At 37.1% G+C, this 22,226-nt stretch overlaps 1 protein-coding gene across 3 annotated transcripts in view; it reads left to right on the top strand.

Annotated features, from left to right (window-relative positions):
* The window catches only part of SESN1 (sestrin 1), a 105,647-nt gene that overhangs the window by 67,959 nt on the left and 15,462 nt on the right, over positions 1-22,226 (top strand). Inside the window, exon 1 of one of the 3 annotated variants that reach the window (XM_070559238.1) lies at positions 15,259-15,829. The exons of the other annotated variants lie outside the window; for them this stretch is intronic. Within the exon in view, the coding sequence (XP_070415339.1) occupies positions 15,728-15,829 (102 nt within the window). The 5' untranslated portion in view covers positions 15,259-15,727. Of the gene's footprint in view, positions 1-15,258; positions 15,830-22,226 lie in introns of those variants that run through there. 3 annotated transcript variants of the gene reach the window in all.

The raw sequence follows: 22,226 nt of genomic DNA, 5'->3' as shown, positions 1-22,226 counted from the left end.
CTAGCTAAAGATTTGGGGTTTTATTAACCATGGAAGAAACAGAAAACAGATGCTAGGAACAAATAGCCATCTCTACCAGATTAACCAATGGATTTTTCTTGGAAAAATATCAATAATAAAAGGCAAAGAATTGTTAAATTAGAGAGAATATTCAGTATTGTATTGTTTTAAAAATATAGAATCTATTATAATATGTAAAATCATCGAGGCTAGGTCGTGCTTAACATTAAATTGTTTGCAGATACTTAGTAAATATTGTACTTAGAAGAATTACAGCATTGCAAATACTAAATTTTTAAAAGTACATCAATGTCTAACAATTTTTATCTTAAATGCACAGTGGTCAAGCCCAAAACACCAAACAGAGGAGTAAAATTGCAGTATTTGACAAATGCTGTGCTAAAGACTTGTGTAACTTATATTCCAAGTAAGACAGGGCTGCTATTTCAATGTATTGTGGCTCTTACTATATAGCTCCCTCAACTAATATTTACTGACTGCTTACAATTTACTGGCCACTCAGTGTGTGGTCCTCTAAGGTCACTGTGTTATTCCCATTGTACAAGTAAGGACACCAAGGCTAAGAGAGATTTAATTTATTCTTAAAACCCAGGGTTGTTGGACTCTAATGCCAATACTTTTAGCCACTATACTTTACTGCTGCTTCTTTATAAATGTTTAATAATATAGTCTATCTGATTATCATCTTGTAAATACATAGAAACACAGCTGGAATCAGTTATGAGAAACAGTGCTAACTGAATGCTTGTTCTTATTTATTATGAATATTTCTCCTGTCCAAATGGTAACCTGATAACATGAAGGTGCCAAAATATCAGCCCTGTTAATATAGTACACTCATGCGCTGCATAACAACGTTTCAGTCAATGACAGACCACATATACAACAGTGGTCCCATAAAAATAATACCATATAGCCTAGATGTGTAGTAGGCTATGCCATTCTAGGTTTGAGTAAGTACACTCTATGATGTTCACACAATGACAAAATCGCCTAACAATGCATTTCTCAAAACGTATCCCAGTCGTTAAGCAACGCATGACTGTAACTTACTTGTTGTTAATGGTTTTCATATGACCTCATTATGTTTTCACAGCAACCCCATGAAGTAAGTAACTCTGATTTTACAAATGAAAAATATAAGGCATAAGGAGATAAAATCATGTGCTGGGGTTGGAATCTAGATCTTCTTATTTTAAGTTCAAATTCTTTTCACTTAATCGTGCTGCTCTAAGCTCTAAAGATAATTACAGAGGGACATTATGGAATAAAAACAGCTGAAGGCATCTGTCCACAAGTGAACAGTTACAAATAAAAGTAACCTCAGCATCCTATCCATAAGCATCTCCATCAAAACCATCTTTTACACCACCTTTGCCTTTGCCTTGTTTAGGTATAAAAAGGAAAGAAGCAAAAGGCTTCTTGGGAAATAAAATTCCTTCTAATTCATAACCAATTTTTAAGAGTCTACCTTCTTAAATTTACTGAGTATGTCCCCTGCATTCCATTTCTACCATCATCACTCTGGTATATACCTGTTACCTCTTAACTAGACCATCATGCTGTCTTAAAGTCTGCCTGCCTTTAGCTTCTCCCCACAACTCAGACCATCCTGGTGCTGTCTCCTACTACTCTAAACTCAAAGCTCAATCACCTCATTTCCCTGCTTGAAACATTATTTATGATTCCTTGACTTTTTCCCCTCCTCTGAATCCATAGTACTGCTTGTACCTTTGACATAATTCCACCGTATGTGGTTCCTTATTGGATCATAAGGCTCCTTAGAACTGGAAGTGTGTTTCTTTCATCTTTGTGTACTCTGAAATACTTTGTGTGGGTTCTTGCAAAGCACTGTGCTCTCTGCAGATAGTTGTTAAGTGAAAGTTATTAAATTCTTTGCTTGGTTTAAGGCCAAAATGTGGTTTTAAAAAAATTACAGCCTATTATCTTCAAGCAGTGGTTATAAAAGTGTATTTTCTTCCTACCTTTGCTGTGACCCTGATCCAACCTTCCCCTTCATTAAGGGGCTTGGGTAGACAGAAGAAAAGAAGGGTCGAAATATCTCTTTCAGTGAGATTGAGGCCATCTTCCAAATTACATTCTTCCTTATTTTAGTGTGCCTGTATATGTATCTGTCTTCCTGCCTGTTCATATGATCTTAGTAAAGTAACTCCTAAATCTCTGAATCTTCCTCTGATCCACCTGTTATGTGCCAAGGGATTTAATGCTGGAAATATGGGCCATTTCTTACCCTTGGAGCTTTTTGTTTAATGAGAGAGACTGGCTAAGACACAAGGAATTACAGTGCAGAGGGGTCAGGGCTGTAACAGGGGCCGTATACATGGGAGATATCTACCCCAGGCAGGGAGGCATCAGGGAAGGCTTCTCCAAGGCAATGACTTCTAACCTCAGACTGAAGGTAAGAAGTGGGCCAAGATTAGAGGCAACAGAATTGTAGTCAGAGGGAAGAGCATATGCACAAGTCGAGGAATGATCCCTCTGGGTGGACTATGAAGTCCAGTAAAGTCGTGAGGCTGAAGAGGAAGGGGAGTGCTAAGTCTCACTACCTCTTCCTTAGATGTGCTCAGATTTCCTTTGCCTGCACTCATCTTACACACTGGCGAAAGTCACTGTTTTCACCACTTTATGCCACTGCTCAGAAATCCTGAGGGCTCCATTATTGCCTCCTGCTTTGTCCAGTCTCCTCTTTCACTGACTTTATAGGCTCCCTAAAACTGATTCTAACCTATTTCCCACTGCTTACTACCTCACATCCCCTGCCAGAGCCCAGACAACCTCCTTAGATTCTCTTGAGTTCATCCAGCTTATTCTCTTCTCTGCCATCCCTTCCTTCAAATCTTTACTGACTCTCTACTCCTGGATATTTACAGTTTGCAACGTGTAATTTAAGACAGAATTACACTTTGCCTAGTGCTGTTTCTGAGTCTTTTATGACCAACAGGATTGTAAGATTCCTGAGGGCTGGCTCCAAAGCTGCATTTTAAACTGTTGAGTAGTGGAAAAGAAAGAGCACTGGACCTGAAGTCAGATAGACCTGCATTTGACTCATAGCTCTGCCACCTATCAATTGTATGACAAGTGTCTTCCTGGGTAATACAGGAATAATGAGATCCAGCTCACAAGGTTGTTGTGAGAAATTGTACAAGTCCTTAATCTATGTGGAATTTGTAGACTGTAAATTTCTATGCACATTTCACATTGTGTTTCAAAGTTCCCATGTAGTCATATTCATTGTATAATGTAAGATTTTATGATTCCTTCTAAGACCTTAGGCTCTTGAGAATTTCAGACATATTTTTCCTTTGTGAAATATTTCTCTCTAATCCAGGTCCTGGTTATTTTTATTCTTCCTCTGTTTCACCTATTCCTACCCTATCTTCAAATTTAGGGGTGAAATAATTTTAGGCAGCTGAGAAAGGAATATTTGAGACATGAAGAAGTTCAGGTGCTGAATCTGTTGACACATTGAAGAAATCTCCCACTGTCTTTTTCCCCCAGTGTACTCTGCGTGCCTAAGAATGTGCCACTAGAACAGTCCAAATCTTTACATAAATGCTCTAGACTAGAGCATTGTTCGTGCCTTTGTGGGCATTCAGAGTCCTAAGTAGATTCTCTTATATCCTTGCTTCTCCAGAACCTGTTCTTCTTGTTCTTGATTTTCATACCTCCCCTTAGACCAGACTCTTGGATCAGGGGGTCCTAGCAATGACTTCTTGTCAGGTACTAAAGCTCAGATTCTGAGGGTTCCAGAGCTAAGGCTCTTGCTCATGCTAATACAAGACCAAAGAATGGAAAGTCAGAGGAAGCAGATGCATTCTAAGTCCCAAGTATCAGGAAAAGCTGTGACCAAGTTCAAAGACTATTTTATAAATGTTTACCTGCCACAGGTACTAGCAGGGAGAGGGATCCAACATTCTAAGGGTTGGTTACCTTAATATCTAACAGTTTGCGTGTTATCTGTCAGTCTTTGACTATCTCTAAAAACTTTACTGAGAGGTTGAAGAAGCTCAGCAAAATAGACTTTAATTGAATAAAAATTTATATGGGAAAATAATAAACATTGCCTTCCTCACTAAGAAAAACAGAGAGAGTAGACAAATCTGCTTGTTATTGGGGGAAAGGAGTGGATGGTGGGGAGGTGGTAAAAAGGTGGCAACCTTTTAAATTCAGTATTCACAGCATCTTAGGCAATAAATCACACTCAAGAAAAAGATTTAATAAAGCAAAATCATCCTTGCTACTCATAAGAATTGTTCTGAATAGTAAAATTGCCATGAATCAAGTGCATTTAGTCTGGAGATCACCTTTTTGGTACAATCACTGTGTTTTAAAACATGGTTTCCATTGTTCCTAATAGCATCTCAGTCATCAGCAGCTAGGGAAAAAGTCTTTCTAGGACATGGAGCTCAATAATCCTTAGAAATAGTAGCTCTTAGAAATTCCTTGTAGAAATCAGGACCATTTTTGCTACTTTAGTTCCCCATTTACTGTTGCATTATTGTGAATGTTCTATAGCAAATAATTTTCTTAAGCAGAGAGGGTAGAAAAGTATCCTGAAATAATCATCTTCATACGCTAAATCTCTATGTCAGGGTAGGCAGGAAACTCTTAAGAATTTTAGAAACTGTTCACTTGATAATGAACAGTTAATGTACACTTTTCAGGGTAATCTTCAAACCCAGTTCAAAGATGCCTTCTCTCATGTCACCAGTATGCACCATTGTGCAGTTCCATTACCATTTTTTCATTTCTTCAGCTGGAGATATTTTGGAACCTATTTTGGGTTGTTATTTTCTGATACAAATAGCCAGGGAGGAGGAAGGAAGAAGATATGGATATTGTTCTCAAAGAAGACAGACTGGGAAGAAAAAAATACGTGGCTCAAAGCAGATGCTTAATTAATATTGGTCGAACGAACGTTGACTCAATAGGACCAATATGTCCATACATATAGAGGTTCATGAATTTAACAGAAACATACACAGCCAATCGATGGTGTATAAATGTATGTGTTAAGTAATTGCTGAAACTTACAGTAAGATTTGGATGGATACTGATTTAAATTACTAAGGTTTAAGAGCCCCAGGAAAACATGAGCTTGATGTAGAGTGTCTCTTTCCCAAATGATGTATTGAAACTACCTTTTTTCTTGATTCAACATAGCTTAGTTATCTGTGACAATTGAGGACAGAAGAAAAGGATCAAGTAAGGATATCACTGATAAATAAAACCTGGAGCTAATCTCTAAACATTATTTGATTTCCCCCCATCTTCCTTGGGGTGTGTAGAATAAAATAAAATATTTAGGGGAAGTATACATATATACATGTTCGACAGCATCCTGCAGTGTTAGTAGCAAACCTCTTGGTGAGTTCAGGAGATAATTGATGGTATGACAAGTCAAGCTGATCTACTTAAAATAATTATTTTTTAGGGAACTAAAACCAGCAAATGATTTAAGCAGTATTTATTTGAAGAAAAAACAAAAGGTGGTTCTTAAAGATTTTCACAGAAGATATTGGAAACTGCTTTAGAATACTTTATAAATTTGGCAAGACAAAAGCAAAATTAGGAAAACTATCAACTATTGTTTCACAATGTTTTTGCATCTCTATTGCAAGTAACACTCTGTCAGTTTAAGCAAATACTACTGAGGTTTGCACTAAACATGATAGTGATGAAATCTGTAACTCTTTGAAAATCCCTTCTAAAACCTCAGAAAACTTTCTTCTCTTGATGGATGTGTATTGAGTGATAGAAATAAAGAAGAAAAATTGAATAGAATGACACTGTGCAATTTCTTCACTTTGCTTTTTTTTTTTTAAGACTGTATTTGTATGTGGTTGTTTTTACTCATATTTTCTATTTTTGGATTTGGACTGTAGCATTTTATTGTTGAGTCCCATTCCCTCCTCCCGCCCCCTACCATGAATTTTGGAAATTTGAGCATTAGGGAATTTAAAGAGAAGAATTTTTTCTTATAGACATTTCCACCCTTATCCTCTATCCACAAACAAGAAAGAAAATTTCCCACAAAATTCTGTATTTTATTACAAATGCACTGATATTTTAAAGGTAACTTTAATGTCTACAGTATCTGGTATCATAAGGATGAAAACAAATTTATCACTCTGTTATTAAAATCTGATGTATTTTGTTGAGGGTTGGTGAAGAGATTTTATCTTTATGTTACTTTTAACCCAGGACAGTATATCCTGTTTTATAACTTGTGCTCTGCTCTGACACTATATAATTACAAAAAAAACAAAACAAAAAAAAAAACCACCCTGAAGGTTGGACCTCATTGGTATCTGGAGCAGTTGAGTCCTTACCTGTTTGTCTGCTTTGTGATTGGCTGGAAGCTGTTGCTAGGCTTGTTTTTTTGTGCTTAGGGAAAGTTAAAAGTTGAATGTGACCTATTTGAACTGCATCCTGCTGCTTTTGACTCTGCTCTGCTCTTTCTTCTGATCCACATATGTTTTTCAGATATCTTTTGAAGTTTAGGTATTTTTTAAATTTACCATTTTGTAAATCTAATATGCAATATTTTAATGTTTTAATTGTATATTTCTAAGCACAAATTAAAGTACTTTAGTTTAACTTTAAAAATCTGGTTGAATAGTTGAAAGTTGAATTTTCTGATATAAAGAAAGTTCTAATTATAGAGGGCAAATACGTGATTTTAAAACTTGCCAGTTACAAACACAAAAGATTATTTGGATATCAATAATTGCTTATTGTTAATAAAAACAATTCTAAAGTACTTCACTGAAAAATGTATTGGGTCAACTTTTTGTGAGTTAGGGTAAAAGCTATTATTGATCATACTGGCATGTGTCACTGAAGGATAAGATTGACTTTATTCATGTTTTCTGGAGAAGGGCTGGAAGGATTGATAATCCTTTCAGTTATAGACCAGATGTAAGACAGGCTAAATGAAAATTCTACCAGAAGGCGAGTTGGGTTTGTAGTACAATAGACCTTCATGAACTGTTGTGATTTTACGAGCCTTTTTCTTTAAGACTCAAGCTGGCATTGATGGGAATGAAACTGAACTAGATTCCCCTAGAACTCTGCCGGAACCAGGAGAAATCCTTGGCGCATTCTCTGAACCTTAAAGCCTGACCCAAGCCCTGGGTGAATAATGTAGGGAGCTATAGATTAGCATGGATCCTCCAAACCTACCATGAATTCTAGTGGGCAGATCAAGAGATGTGGCATATATAAAAAACAGTGATATTCAAGTGTGTTACTAATTTTTTTGGCAGCATAGTCTTTAATCAAACAATATTATCATGATTCTGATATATACAATATCTAAAACTGGCATTTTATTGATAAATGCTTTCTTTAAGTTCAAGTATATGAAGTTAAATTATCAAGTCAATTAGTGAGAACAATGAGGTTATTTTATGTTTTAAACAAATTTGAAATTAAGGGGTTATGGATGATATTTGCAGTATTAATTCTGTATTTTCTTGTATGCGTAGTATCAAGGAATTCTGGATTCACACAGCAAAGTGCCCATGTGTTGTAGCAGTCCCCTCACTACTATGGATGCAGACAGGCATGAATGTTTTAAAAGGCTGGAGCATACCAACTCTACCCTTCCTAATCACTGACACAGTCACAAGAATGTTCAAACGTGCTCACAGAGATGGTGGAAGAGGCTTTATTTAGTCCAGTAACTGAATTATTAGTGGCAACAAATTGTTATTTTGGTGGTTTCCAATGCATTTATAGCTTTGTAGGTTACGTTGAAAAAGAAAGACCAAATTTAATATTTCACAATATCTCTAAAGTACTTGTAAGGAACAGATGCTGAGAAATAAAACTTGAAAACCATTGATAATATACAAAGAATCCTGGTGTAGGAGGAGGCCAGGTTCTAGTTAGCTTAAAGCATATAACTTGATAAAATCAGAAATTGTATTAACAGAGTAGAACTTTTGAGCTGAAATAAAGTTTGAGAGATCATAAAGTTCAATTGCCCTTCATTTTAAATTGTGGGGGCTAAAACTAGACGGGTTGTTAAAAGATTTCCAGACTGGGTTTTTGTTTTGTTTTGGTTAGACTTTTTGCAAAATTGAGCAATAACCTATTTAATGCTCCCTAACAGAGTCCCAGGCTATCTGCCAACTTATCTGTATGACTTAGGTGAGAGGTTAAGTCTAAAAAATAGACATCCAATCTCAAACTAAGGCATTCCCCTTGTTCATAGAATTTGAGAAATTAAATGAAAAGGCATGCAATAAGTATTTATAAATAATGAATGATTGAATACTAAGTGGTTACATAATATTAAGATTTCTGTTAATTGGTAAAATAATAGCATTGGCATTCATACATAAACCTATACTAAAATATATTTTTTAAATTAGAGTTATAACAAATTAAGAAAGAATACTACCTTCTCCAATTTGTAACATCTGAATAAAATCTTATTTTAGTATTTCTCAATTATTTGCCAAAAATTAGGAAAATCAGATTTTCTATTAATACAAATAAAATGATCTAGAATTCTGTTTAAACTTAAGCTCATGTAAAAAACATAATTTTTAAAGTGGCATTATCTTTTTTTTTTTTTTAGTATTTTTAGCTACACAGAAAGATAGTAGTGATAAGCAAAAGCAAACATCTTTATTTGTTGAACTACAGTGCCCTCAACGTACCCACACCCTTTGGGCAAAGGGGAAAGTGGCCAGTAGAGGTGCACTGAGGATTCTGGAGGGCAGAAGAATAGATAGGAAAGTTCAGTTAAATGCACTTTGTTTCTAAGATAGATAATAACATGCAAGTAGTCTCTAGATGTAGGGAGGCAAAGAAAGAAGGTGATTTAAAGGCTTAGAGGACCTACAACTAAAGCTCATCACAAAGGAACTGAGCGGGGTTCTTTGAGCTGTGTAAGAACAGCACATATGGTAGAGCTCCCTTTACTACTTGGTAGTAATAATTATGGGGAGGCATGGATAGTGAGGGCAGGAGAGCTCTTATAAACAAAAAATAACTTGATTGAAGGATTTTAGAATTCTGTCATTAGGATTTTGTTTCTTTGAGTCAAAATTATCTTTAGTATGAATAAAACATTCAAAATTCTGGCATTATTAAGCTAAATGACTCATTTATGCATTTAGCCTAAACATTTTAACCATGTGTAGATTCAATTTTATAAAGGAAATAGATACTTGAGAGTTCAGTTCCATCAAGTCTTTGGATAAGTTGAAGACATTAGGTTTGATTTTACTCTATTTTGAAAAGATTACTTTTTTATATTATTCCAGATTAATATATCCTTGGATTTAAAATTATAAGTTACATATTAAAACCAGTTCTTGTGCCCACAACCAGAAGCAGTTTGAGAATTTTAAAAATATTTTCATATTTATTTTTAGGAACAGATGAAATCCAGCCCCTCAAAAAACTATTGTAAAAATTATATAATACCCTATATATGCATAATCTGAGAAATATTTTCTACTTGAATATGTCATATATTTAATATCTTTGGTTACCATTTTTTGAGTTTGTATCGCTTCATTTTTCTCCTTCTTCAGAACCTTCATTAGCTCCTAAGAACATATGGGATAAAGTCCTCATTCAGTTTCCCACTACACTCACCTTTTTCCTGAAGCTCATCCTACTCCACATTAAACCCATTTCTTATAGTCAACTCAACAATGATGCTGAATAATTAGCCTCTAAAAGTTTTAATGTTTCTGAATGAATTCTCCCATTTAGTTATGATATCTCAACAGATACTTTCTTTCCTGTCATTTCAGCTTAGATAGGTCTGAGGATGTTTAAAGACAAACTTGGTTATAAAACGTTCCATGAATCCTGTCAAACAATGGTATGTATACAGGTAGTGTCTGCCTTCCTGCCTGACTTAACAAGTGAGCCATATGTATACATATATGCCTGAACCTATACAGCTGCTATCTTGGTGTAGTGCAGGAAAGCAGGCACAGAAAAATCAAAGAAGCTTGGGAGTATCTGTGGGTTCTCAAGGAGAAGGTGGGGAGAGACTATGAAAAATAGAAGTTGCTTAACAGAGCTGAACCCAGGGACAAGCTGATTCACAAGCAGAACCTACCTGTCTAAATAGTGACCCCAAACCCTCCAAAAGTGTTGTCTAGATGGCCCAAATCTTTTATGAACTGGATACTGAACTTTAAATTCATTATTAAGCTTTCAGTTGAGTTAAGCTTCTATTAAAATGGAAACATCTCTGCAAAGTTCATTCATTCATTACATACTTATTGAGGATCTACTGTGTGCTGGACACTGAAACATTGGGAATACAGCAGTGAACAAAAAAGACATTCTGATTTTGTGGAGCTTACATTCTATTGAGTCAGACTAAACAAATAAATTAGTATGAAATGTCAGTCCCTCATATAATAAATAGTGTGAGTTAGTTTAAGAAGCATGCTTTCTTCCTTACACCTACCAGTTATTCTAAGAGGAACAGGGGTAGTGTAGGGAGCATTTAGGGGGTTGGGTGGACTCAGGTGAGTTACGTAGTGAAGGAGTTTGGGGTAGCATGAGGTCACCAAAGGCCTAGGAAGAGACACTGAGATAGGGAAATACAGGAGAGAAGCTCTCAAAGACCTGGATCACTCATTCCATGATTTCCTTTTTTTTTTTTTAACCAGGTCTCACCATGAGTGTATGCAAAGGAGACAAATTTTTCTTTCTTACTGCCTTCTTTTCTTGCCCTCTGAATCAAGAACTTAGGCTAATACAGTTATCAAATTTTTAAAAATATTCATTAAAAGAAGCAGCCCAGCTTCTGCTGTTTTGAATTCAGACCTGGGTTCTAATCCCAGCTGCATCTTACTACTTTTATAACGTTGGACAAGTTACCTGTACTTTATGAGTATCTGTTTTATAAATTTGTAAAATAGAAATAATTATATCTACCTTATACGTGTAAAGTGCTTAGTGTCTGATACGGAGGAGTTGATAAGTTGCTGTTCGTTAACCTGGAAAACCTGACCACAATTTAACACATTTATTATTTGAGAGAAAGTGATTTTCTAATTTAAAACCACTGACACTGTTTCGAATACTGCTTATTTACAAATATGGGGATGGCCTATGTTTCTAAAACCCTATGTAGAGATTTAAAACTACATTTCCAAAAGAAGAAGCCCTAAAGGAGAGAAAGAGAGCAAAGATTTGTCAACATTCTTTTTCCCTTATAAGTACTATAATTCTAAAAATTAAATTGAAGAAGTGAAAAAAGTAGAAGACAAATAAGAGAACAATATAAAATTAAAGTCTAGTGCTAAAAGGATCTCAGTGTACCCAAAACATGATGTTGAAAGGAAAAAAGTGCTTAGCAGACAGGCTATATATATAAAAACAGGAAGGTATTAGCTAGAGGAGAAAAATCTTGACAAAATTAGTAAGCAGAAGTAATCTTATAAACCAGCCTTCGTTCTAAATAAAATGTTTTAAATGACAATAGAGCATTTTTCAAGAATGCTTAAACCACATAAATCTAACAAATCCCACTCCCACTCTTAAAAGAGTTCTTTGGTTTAATGGCTGACACCATTGCTATGTGTGTTTTCTAACCAAATATAATTCTAATTTTAATGAATAGATCTACAAACCTATAGTACTTTACTATAATTCCTTTGTTAATAAAATTCAGTGTTTAATATGTGGTCTGTCAAAATGTGATTTTGCCTTTTAGCCTGATTAATGTTCTTTCTACTAAAATACATCCATTCTTTTTCATGAATTGATTATATTTTTTAAAGTCTAATGGGCTCAGGGAAGCTGCTTGGTCAGGAGAGCTGATAATTTGAAATTTACCTCTTAAATTTCAAAAACAAGAGTATGAGGCATGATTTCCTTTCTCAAGAAACTTATGTTGGAGAGACAAAATCCACCTTTATTCCTACACTTGGCTTCATTCCCATTAATCTTCAGACTGCCCTCTTGCCTTGCCAGGATTGCCTCAACAGCCTTCTTAACTCATCTCCCTGCCTCTAGTTCCGCCCCTTTCAATATATTTTTCTAAACCTTAGCTGAAATGCAAATCTGATGTCATTCTACTGTTTCAAACTTTGAATAACTCCACAGTACTCTTAAGAATGAAATTTATATTCCTTAATGAAGCTTGAACAAGGTCCCTCCTTACTGTTTATCTTTTACCTAAACTCCATCTGTTACTTTCCATGACCTCTGCTCCAGACTCAATGAACTTCCTTTATTCAGCTTCCCTAATGGACCATTCTCACTCTCTCCCCTGCCTCTTGGCCTTTGCACATGCTGGTTTCTTTGCTTAGAATTCTGTCTCTACTCTTCCAAACTCTCCCCCCAATTTTCTTGCTAAGGCCTCTCTACTAATCCTCTAAGCCTGAGCTCAGATGTCTCTTCTTTCAGGAAGCCTGTCTTGAACCACCACTCCAAGTCTGGACTCTCTAATGCTTCATAATTCTCCACTCAGACCAAGTCATTTGACATATTCTGCCTTTACATATGTGTATCAGCTTGTTCTTGAGCAAATTAAAGTTGAGACCATTACTGCTAATGACAGATGCAGAAACCTCACTTTGATACAGCTGAGTAAGTTTACCAAAACATTTTCAGGTGAAAGGAAATATTTCAGAATTACTCTTACTTCTTGGATTAGAAGTCAGGATTCTTCCTAGAAGAAATAAAATGTTGAAGTGTTTAAATAGCAGACTTTGTAAAATAGCTGCTGTCCTATAGTGATAACCTGTGATAAATATGAAAAGCATAGTCCTTTCCAATTACTGTTCTGTGCTCAGGATGTTCGTGTTTTTAGCTGATGTTTATTGTGTTCCTATCATATGCCTAGCACTGGGGGTTCATTAAGAGAAGCACCTTAAGCACATCTGGCCTACTCATGAAGTGAAATCTTTGGAAAATACAAATTTTTTATGGAATGATTTGGAACAAAACATTTCCAGAAGTGAAATCTACACAATGATATTTGCAGGTTAATACATTTGTTGGAATTCTTGGTTACTGTAGATTTATTTGGAGACAACCTTTTTATGTTGGAGAATAGAGTCACTAATTAGTATTACTCCTGTATTGAAAGAGCAGAAATTAGTACTCTCTGAAGAACTTGTCAGTGTTTATAGAGACCATACAGGAATGGTGATATTTATATGGCTTGAAGGTCCTCAGTCCACCACTGAATTAGAATATAAGTTAAAATTATCTTTCTTTTTATGTAAAGCAGCATCAAAATAAATAATCAAACTGAAACATTTTGTTTTCAAAAAAAATCCTATTTGGAGCTTCCTATACAATATCAGTATATGCTTCTTTAATATTTATCAAGCACTAAGTATCAAACACTGCCATATGTATACAGTTTGCAGTTTTAATTTACATGTAATTATTTTAAACCATTTTTGGGTTAATTAAATGCATGGTTTTCCTTCACCTCTCATTAAAAGATAGAAAGGTAAGCATTCTCCATTTTGCAAGTGACATAATTTTAATGTCACAAACAAGGTTACGCCCTACTAGACAACTAACCCCACTATTTTATTCCTTTCTCACAGCTCAACTGTTCTAGAACCAGAGTCATCATTTTTCACATACTTCCTTCATTATCTAACTAGCTTTATAGTTCACAACCCCATATATCAAGTCCATTTATGTTTCCAAGTTATTCATCTGCAACTTATCTTGGAGGGTATATCACATTGCTCCAACTTGGATCACTTACTGGTTTATTTTTCTTGTTTGTTTGTGACTGGGTGGGCATTTGATTATACTGTTTTGTTTTTTTGGCTGTGCTCAAAAGAAAGATGTTACTGCACAAAATTGGAGTTCTCTTGTCTGATGCACATTTTAAAAAGCCAATTATTATGGCATTAGCTTTTGGAAAAAGAAATGTAGCTTTATTTTGCAAGATTGATCTGCAAGGAGACAGAGGCATGTGCCCTCAGATCTGTCTCCTGGATCCAGGGCTTGGGGCACAATTTTATGGGATGAGGGGCAGGGCAGTCTGACGTGTACAGATAAGTGAGGTAATTGTCTGTGCAAGCATAGTCAAGCTTCATGCCTCTTCAGTAGGATGCATGTTCACAAAGTGGTGGTGTTACCATAATCTAAGGGTGGAGTTTTTAGCTCTTTGATGTCCAAAGGGTTAATTATTGAGCTTTTGCACAGGCTCAGTTGATGGGTTGGTGGTCTCAACCGGCCTGAACTGGACAAGGAGTCCCAGTTCCTGAAAGACAACTCTTAATCACTCTGTTGATAAGATGGGGTCAGTTGAACTGGTCCTGGAGGGCCTGCAGTTACAAAGAGAGCATGGAAGCCTCTGTAGCCTTTCCTGCTATGTTAACATTAACCCAAAATCGCTTTTCTTGACCAGTAAAAAATATTTTTGGTACTGTAGCAATTTATAAAAGCAGTATATGAGAACATACAACATTTATCTTTTCGGGAGAAGACAAAAAGTAACCATTTTTAACCTGCTACTTTTAAAATCTGACAGTTGAAGAGCTAAAAGAGTAACTTAGTTTTCTCTGAAACATTGTAATCTCACTCCTAAGACTGAAACTTATTTTCGTGTATGAGTCCTGGTTCTGTGTCTGTCAGTATTTATTGACTTAACTCCAGTTTCCTTCTGTCAGAATGTTCCAACTTTTTTTTTTAACCTGAGCATGTAAGCTTTTGAAACACAAGGGCAAACATGCTAAAAAAGATCTAATTTAGGAGTTGATTTTTAAAAGAAGTTAATGGAGCCATGTAAGCACACAGTGTTGACACAGAACTTAAGAGATTTGCTTTCCGGATCCAACAATGTCAGTAATTTGTGCTCCTTTATAACCCATATTTTCTCAAGTTCCTCATCAGATTTCAGAAAGAGAAATTCTTTCTTTCAAACCCAGGGCGCTTAGGAGGGAACATTAGAAATTTTAAAGCCTTCAAGTATACTTGGGAAGAAAAAAGACAATTCAGAGATCTGCCACCAAGGCTGATTGTCTGGGTAGAAGAGTGGTATGTACAGTGTCTACATAGCTTACCAAAAATAATTTCACATTGAATATAGCCCATGGTCCCGTACTTGTTCTTGCATTCCGCAGCTCATCATTGTTTGGGCATTATTGGAAAGAAAGAAGGGAAGTTTCAGTGGTTTATAAAATGTAAAGCGAACTTGATTCCTCCTGGTGGTGGCAGGGTCAGCCTAGAGGTTGGTTGCTGTTTGGCTCTAGGTAAGTGGACCCCAGCGGACGCGGGGAGGGCAGGCTCTCAGCTGCTGGTGCTGGGGGCAGGGCACATTGGCCTTTCACTGAAGCCCGAGGGCTCGCGCCTCGCCTCCCGGACGACCGAACTCGGCCGACCCAACTCTGTCCGGACCCGAAAATTAGTCCCTAGGGGGAACTCGGCCCCTCGAGGTTGTTTTTCGCCGGGCCGGTCAGACCGCCCACCAACGCCCGCCCCTCCGCACCAGGAGGCGGGGCTCCGCGAATCCGCGAATCCGCATTGGTGCGCGCGGCCGCTGAGCCGGCGGAGTGACGGCGGGGGCGGGGCCGCGCGGCTTGTTTGTTGGCGCCGCCCCGCCCAACCCCGCGCCCCGCCGCACCGCCCCCGCGGTCCTTGGTGACTGAGGCGCTGCAGCCCAGAGCCCGGCCGGCCGGCCAGCGCTGGTGTCCGCGACCGCAGACGTCCCCGCGCCGACATGCGCCTGGCCACCGCCGCGAACGAGGCGTACACGGCCTCGCTGGCCGTCTCGGAGCTGCTGGGCTGCAAGCAGTGTGGCGGGGGCGGCGGCCCGAACGAGGTACCTGGGCGAGGGGCGGGCGGGCGGGCGGGCGCGTACCCAGCTGAGCTGCCGGGGCTGCACGGAGGTTGGGTCGCTTCCCCGCCTTCGCACCCTCACAGCCTCGGAGGACGCTCCCTGGAGGGCGCCCCCGGAGCAGCCGGCCGGCAGGGGCGCGGGGGCCGGCCCGCGCTCGCCTCGAGCTGAGGGGGTGGCCGGTGGGGGTGGGGGCACGTTTTCCAGCGGGAGTCGGCCCCGGGCAAGCGAGGCTGAGGCTGGCAGACACGGCCGTCTCGGTCCTTTAAATGGGAGTCTGCAGACGGAAAGCCGGAGTCTGTGCAAGCCTCCGCAAGCCCGACCCGAACAAAGCTGCGGCCCCGCGGGAGCGCAGCCTGTGGGTTGTCCCCGCAGCGCCTCGTCAGAACAGACTCCAGGACTCAGTGACCCTCACCGCCTTTGCCGCCTACTTAGAAAAAAGAAAGAAAAAGGAAAAAGTACATTCGAGGCAGTTAAAAAATGTTGCTGCCTAAAATAAGTCTATTCTGCCAGCTGCATGACGTTATGCACAGCGTTTACTCTTGTTTATTAAACCATCCCTTTTGTGTCTGAATTAGCTTTCAGAAAGACCTATTTAATTGTAACATTTTGTATTTTTCCTAAGTGGTTGCAAATAGGGCACCATTTGAAAGTTACTAATATAATTTTGACTAAAATGTGAAACTTTGAAAGGCTTTCTTTCAAAAGGTGACAAGGGAGAAAGAGAAATAGTAATTAAAATTTGAATAGAAATCAGAATGCTGTAAGTATTGCCTTAGTTCAAGAAGTCTAAATACGAAGTAATTTCTCTGCGGTATTGCCCACTAAAATGACTCAGTTTTAGTATTTATATTTTTTGTAAATGGAGTCTACATTATGAGTAAACTACAGATATTCACATAAACTTAAGACAGTTTCTCATGAAGGGTGTGGAACACTAAATACTTTTTCTAGATTTTAGCATTCATGGATACATAATATGCTTCTTGTTTACAGATAATAAACCACCTTAAAAAAAATTCTTATAACTGTTGCTTCGGAATCTTTGCCAAAGAAAGAAAACGGTGTAAAAGTGTTGCAATAGCATTTATAGTTTGTGCTTGCAGGCCATAACAGATCTTTTCTCATTTTGAGTAGAAGTGAGCCTCAATCATTGTGCTTGAATAGATCTGTTATTTCTGGTGGTATTCTTGTGCAGAATCCTGGTTCTTGCCCAGATCTAGAATCTCTAAATATAACCATGTAAACTGGAAGGTAAGGAGATACATTTTAGCTTGCACATTGATTACAGTGCCTATGTGATTGTGTTCAGGATGCTTTGTATAGTTGTATTTCATTTTTAACACTCCCAACATGTGGGAGGATAATTTAGAAAGTAGTGCTTCTTAGGGAAACTATTCACCATAGAAAAGTATTAATAACACAACTCTTTCAAATAACAAACTTCCACAATGCTTTTAAACTAAACACTTTCCAGGAATGGAACTCTTGACTACAGTATAGGGCACACATATGGCCTAAGTCAGCCTTACAAATCCAGTACTTTGAAGTCAGTTTTTATTTTTTTAGAATATAGTTCATAGAAGAACATAGAAGTATTCATAGATAGTGGAAAAAGAGGTACCTGAACTTTCAATATTTCTAAATTCCGTAGTATAGTTAATGATAATTTTAAAAGAAACTGGTACATTTTGTTAGAATTGGAATATTTCTTTATAACACTTCTAGATTTCTTCATTTATATTTAAAATTTTTGAACGTCAAAAGGCTAGCACTCGGCTGTAGGCAATAATTCTAAAGAGAGAGTGGGATGGGAACTTCCACTTTTTACACAGTATATCTTTGCCTTGTTGAAATGTGTTTCCAAAAGCACATACTGCCTTTGTAATTTTTTAATAAAAATTAATATTAGTGTTATGTTATTGGTTTTAAAACATCTACACAGTTTAAAAATGCACCAAGTGCAATGAGAAAAATAAAATGATTCAAATGATCTGATACTTACTTTTCAAATAGTTTTGCAGGTAAGTAGACACCATAAGCCAACAAATGCTTTCATCTTGCATTTGTGGCAAATTGTTCATTCTTTCTGCTTACATAGATTCATAAATGTATCTTTAACAAATTTGAAAAATCTGATTAGACCAGTACTTTCAGTACACAAGCACTGTGATACAATACATATATAGTCTTTCTGTGGTATTGCTAACATTCGCTGAGAATTTTCATACTGTGACAATTAGTAGTATATACTAATGAAGAAATAGATATTATGTCAGAGATTTGCATCAGTGTTGTGATGGCAGAGGCTGTTGCTATCTCTTTGGAAGATGCTGATTAGGAGGATTGTTGAGAGGGATGTTAGATTCTATGTTAGTTTTTCCAGCCACACTTTCGCCAAGAGCCTGTGAGGTTTGTTCTGTGATTAGCATCTACATCTGCTTTTCAACAAGGCCATTTGCTGTTGGCAGTTCTAGAATCTGCATTGGCCAAATTTGTTTAAAGTCTGTAATTCAGTTTCTTACAGACGAAGGCATAGTTGAAGTAACCTTTAGGAAGTTATGAAATGCACATAGTTTGGCTTATGATCACCCCACTGAAGACCTGGGGTGCCTTTTTTTTTTAATCAACATCTGCTAGGAAATAGGGTAGAGCTAATTTATCCTGTGCCTAGGAAAAGAAGTGTTTCAGAAGTGAGTTTTTTCCAAAAAACTCAAACTTTAAACTTTTTAGAAACCAAGAATACTATTGTATAATGACAGTAGTATCTAAAAGGACATTTAAGTTACAGAAACTCTCAAAGAGGCTCAAAAGAGTAATAATTAAAGACACCAGCTCCAGAACCAGACTTCCTGCTCTTTTCAAGGTAATTGTCACCTGTTTACTTTTCCCAGAAGTTAGAGCTCAATTTGCAGTGAGAGGCTAGGTGGAATCAGTGATCTGCGTCCTGCCAGTATCAGGACTAGGATCAGTTGGGATGCAATCTCAGAGCTCATCAAGAGCACCCTAGATCAACCCTTTGTCTTCTCTTGGGCATAAGATTAAGTAGAAAAGATCATGTCATGTTCTTGTATCTTTCTCATGTACCTAGTCTATTAACTAAGAAAGAGAACCAAGGACATCTTTTGAGTCTAGCCTCCAAATAAAGGAGAATTAGTTGGTGTGAGTCTAGAACAGCCGTAACTATATTTCCCATTCTGTCAGTCTTGATCAACCCTTTCTGTTTGGGAAAGACTTGATTTTTAAAAATCTATCACTCTTCCACCCCTCCCCACATCTTTTCTTTCACTTCCTCTCTTTCCCCTCCTACCATTTCCCTTTCTGCTTTTATGGAATGGCACAAACATCTCACAACCTCTTCAACTTAGTAGGAAATTGACCCTGGTAGTCCAAGCATGAGCTTGGCAAAACTCTATTTTACTTAGAACTAACCTTATGTAAAATAATGAAATTGGAGTCTTGACTGTCAGAGACTCCTTTCCTTTCTTCAGTTTTTCTATTCTGTCTCTAGCTTTCTTGCAAGACTGGTACCTCATCAAGGAATGAATGTGATCTTAACACTAAAGGGTTATTAGCATAATGGGTCTATAATCTAGTTCCAAGAATGTTTGGTTTTTCTTAACATCCTGTTTTAAAAGGCATAGTTTTTCACTCTAAAAGAATCTATTTCTAATGGAACTGGGAAGGAAGGATTTGTCCATTGAAGGCAAGGAAGAGGGGAGACAGTGATATCAATATGGCCACTAAATTTGGCTGTAAGGATGGACTTATAAAGACTTGAGAATTACATAGGACCATTGGGAAAGACCCTTGCCATACCTATAGGAAAATACTCCATTTCTGAAATATTGCTAGCCACTTTCTTGGAATTATAAAAATATTGTTTTATAATCGTTTGGTATATAAACCGTATATTTGGTATAGAAACAAAACCAAAAAAATATAATTCAGCCTTTTTGTTTTGAGGCCCATGTGCTATCAGTCTGGTCTCATTTATATGTGTATCTGTGTGTGTGTTTAACACCCACATACTGCTAATGTATTTGTAGGATACAGTCCTAGAAGTGGAATTGCTAAGTTTTTTCCCCGCTTTCCTTACAAATAGTAACATAATTATACATATTATGCACTTTTGTTTTCCCCCCATAATATATCTTAGAGATCTTTTAAAGCCAACGCATATGGAATTGCTTCATTCTTTGTAAAGACTGCGTGCTATTCTAGTCTATGATGTACTAAACTTTATTGAAACAGTCCTCTGTTGATGAGCACTTAGGTTGTTTTATATTTTGTACTACTAGAAACAATGGTTTACATATGACATTTCACAAATGTGACTACAGGTTAACATTTAGGATGGAATTGTTGATTCAAAGGGTATGTGACTTTTTAATTTTGATCAGTATTGCAAATTGCCCTCCTTAGAGGTTGTAGTAATGTATACTCCTTACATATTTCTTGATCTTTTTTCCTCACACTTCAAAACACTCCTTCAGAAATGTATAAACAATGAATGACTGTTTCTCCACCCCGTCTCTAACATAGCCTGTTATCTTAAGCAATCTTTTAGGTGAAAAATGGCGTCTCAGTGTAATTAACTTGCAGTTGTTTTATTGGTGAGGGTTGATCATTTTTTCAACCATTTGTAATTCCTTTTCTTTGAACTGTTCTTGTCTTTGGTTTATTTTTCTATCTGGTCATTGGGATTTTCTTATTGATTTGTAGGAGTCTTTATGTATTAAAGAAATTTAGCCCTTTTGTTATATGAATTGCAAATATATTCCCCAGTTTTGTTTGCTTTTGACTTTTTATTTTTCCCATGTGAAAGTCTTTCTTTTTATGTCATCAAATTTGTCAATCTTACATTTTATGACTTCTGGGTTTTGTAGCATTCTTAGGCCTACTCCATTCCATGAGTGTTTTCTTCTAGTACTGTAATTTTTTTTGTTTTTGTTTTTTTACACTTAACTCTGATTTATTGTGGAATAAAGTATGATTTAGAGCTCCAACTTCACTTTTTTCTGAGTGGTTATCCATGTGTCCCAAGATCATTTGTTGAATAATCCATTTCTCCCCCATTTGAAATGCCACCTTTTTATATACTGAAGTCCCAAGGGTAGTGTCTCTTAGTTATAAAATGAATAACACACCCTTGAAATGGGTATTTTCCTAAAATGCATTTTGTTTAAATAAGATAATAAAGAAATGAAAAAGGGTAAATATTGATTTTTAGCCTTAAAGTTTTGCCTAGTATATTTTGTTTGAACTGTATCTAATTGGATCAGAAATTCAGGAGTTAGAAAGGTTAATAGAATAATCATTTTTATAAATGGCTACTTTTTGTGCCAAGATAATGTATCAAGTAGCAAGAATGTGGTTTTTCCCTTGGATTTATTATAGGATATTAAAATTGAGACACTGTACATGGCCAGACCAGTGAATTGAGTGCCTCCTCTAATGAAGGGTATAGTTGTTAGAACATTACTATCTTCAGTATAAATATGGGATAACCAGAGTAAGAAATCACTGACCTCCAGTATGAGATTGTTTGAATTATATAATATACAGTCATGTGCTCCATAACAGTGTTTCAGTTGATGACAGACTGCATATATGATGGTGGTCCCATAAGATTAGTACTATATAGCTGAGGTGTGTAGTAGGCTACACCATCTAGGTTTGTCTAAGCACACTCAGTGATGTTCGCACAACAAAATCGCCTAACTACACATTTCTCAGAATGTATCCCCATCGTTAAGCAACACATGGCTGTGTATATTATTTTATAGATTCAGTTGGCAGATAAAGTCTACGTTGAATCTAAATCTTGAATTCTCCTAATAAAGCTTCTCTTCAATTTTGTCCTGCCTGCTTAATTTTTAAAAATCCATTCTGCTCAAAAGGTTTTCATTTGCTTGGATCAGATTTCTTGAATTGTTGCCACATGTCCGTCTCTGTCTGTCCCCTGCCTTTTTTTTCTTTAAAAGAAAAGCATATTGTTTATATCATGAAGGAGTTTTGGAAGCAGAAGGGAGAGGGTGGAAATAATATTCATATGTAATTATGTGAGTAAGGGTTAATCTTTAGTTGTGTAAACTCTAAGAAGTTTTTGTTGTTGTTATTTTAGAGACTAGATTGATAGGACATGAGCCTCAAAAAATAAAATAAGATTGAGGGGCCAGCCCAGTGGCGTAGTGGTTGAGTTTTGCATATTCTGCTTTGGTGGCCCAGGGTTCGCAGGTTCAGATCCCAGGCACAGACCTAGCACCACTCATCAGGCCATGCTGGGGCAGCATCCCCCTTAAAGTAGAGGAAGATTGGCACAGATGTTAGCTCAGTGACAATCTTCCTCAAGCCAAAAAAAAAAGGAAGATCAGCAACA

The sequence above is a fragment of the Equus przewalskii genome, chromosome 9, assembly GCF_037783145.1.
Source record: "Equus przewalskii isolate Varuska chromosome 9, EquPr2, whole genome shotgun sequence".
NCBI lineage: Eukaryota > Metazoa > Chordata > Mammalia > Perissodactyla > Equidae > Equus > Equus przewalskii.
The sequence above is the reverse complement of the archived record's forward strand: the minus strand, read 5'-3'. Positions and strand labels throughout refer to the sequence as shown.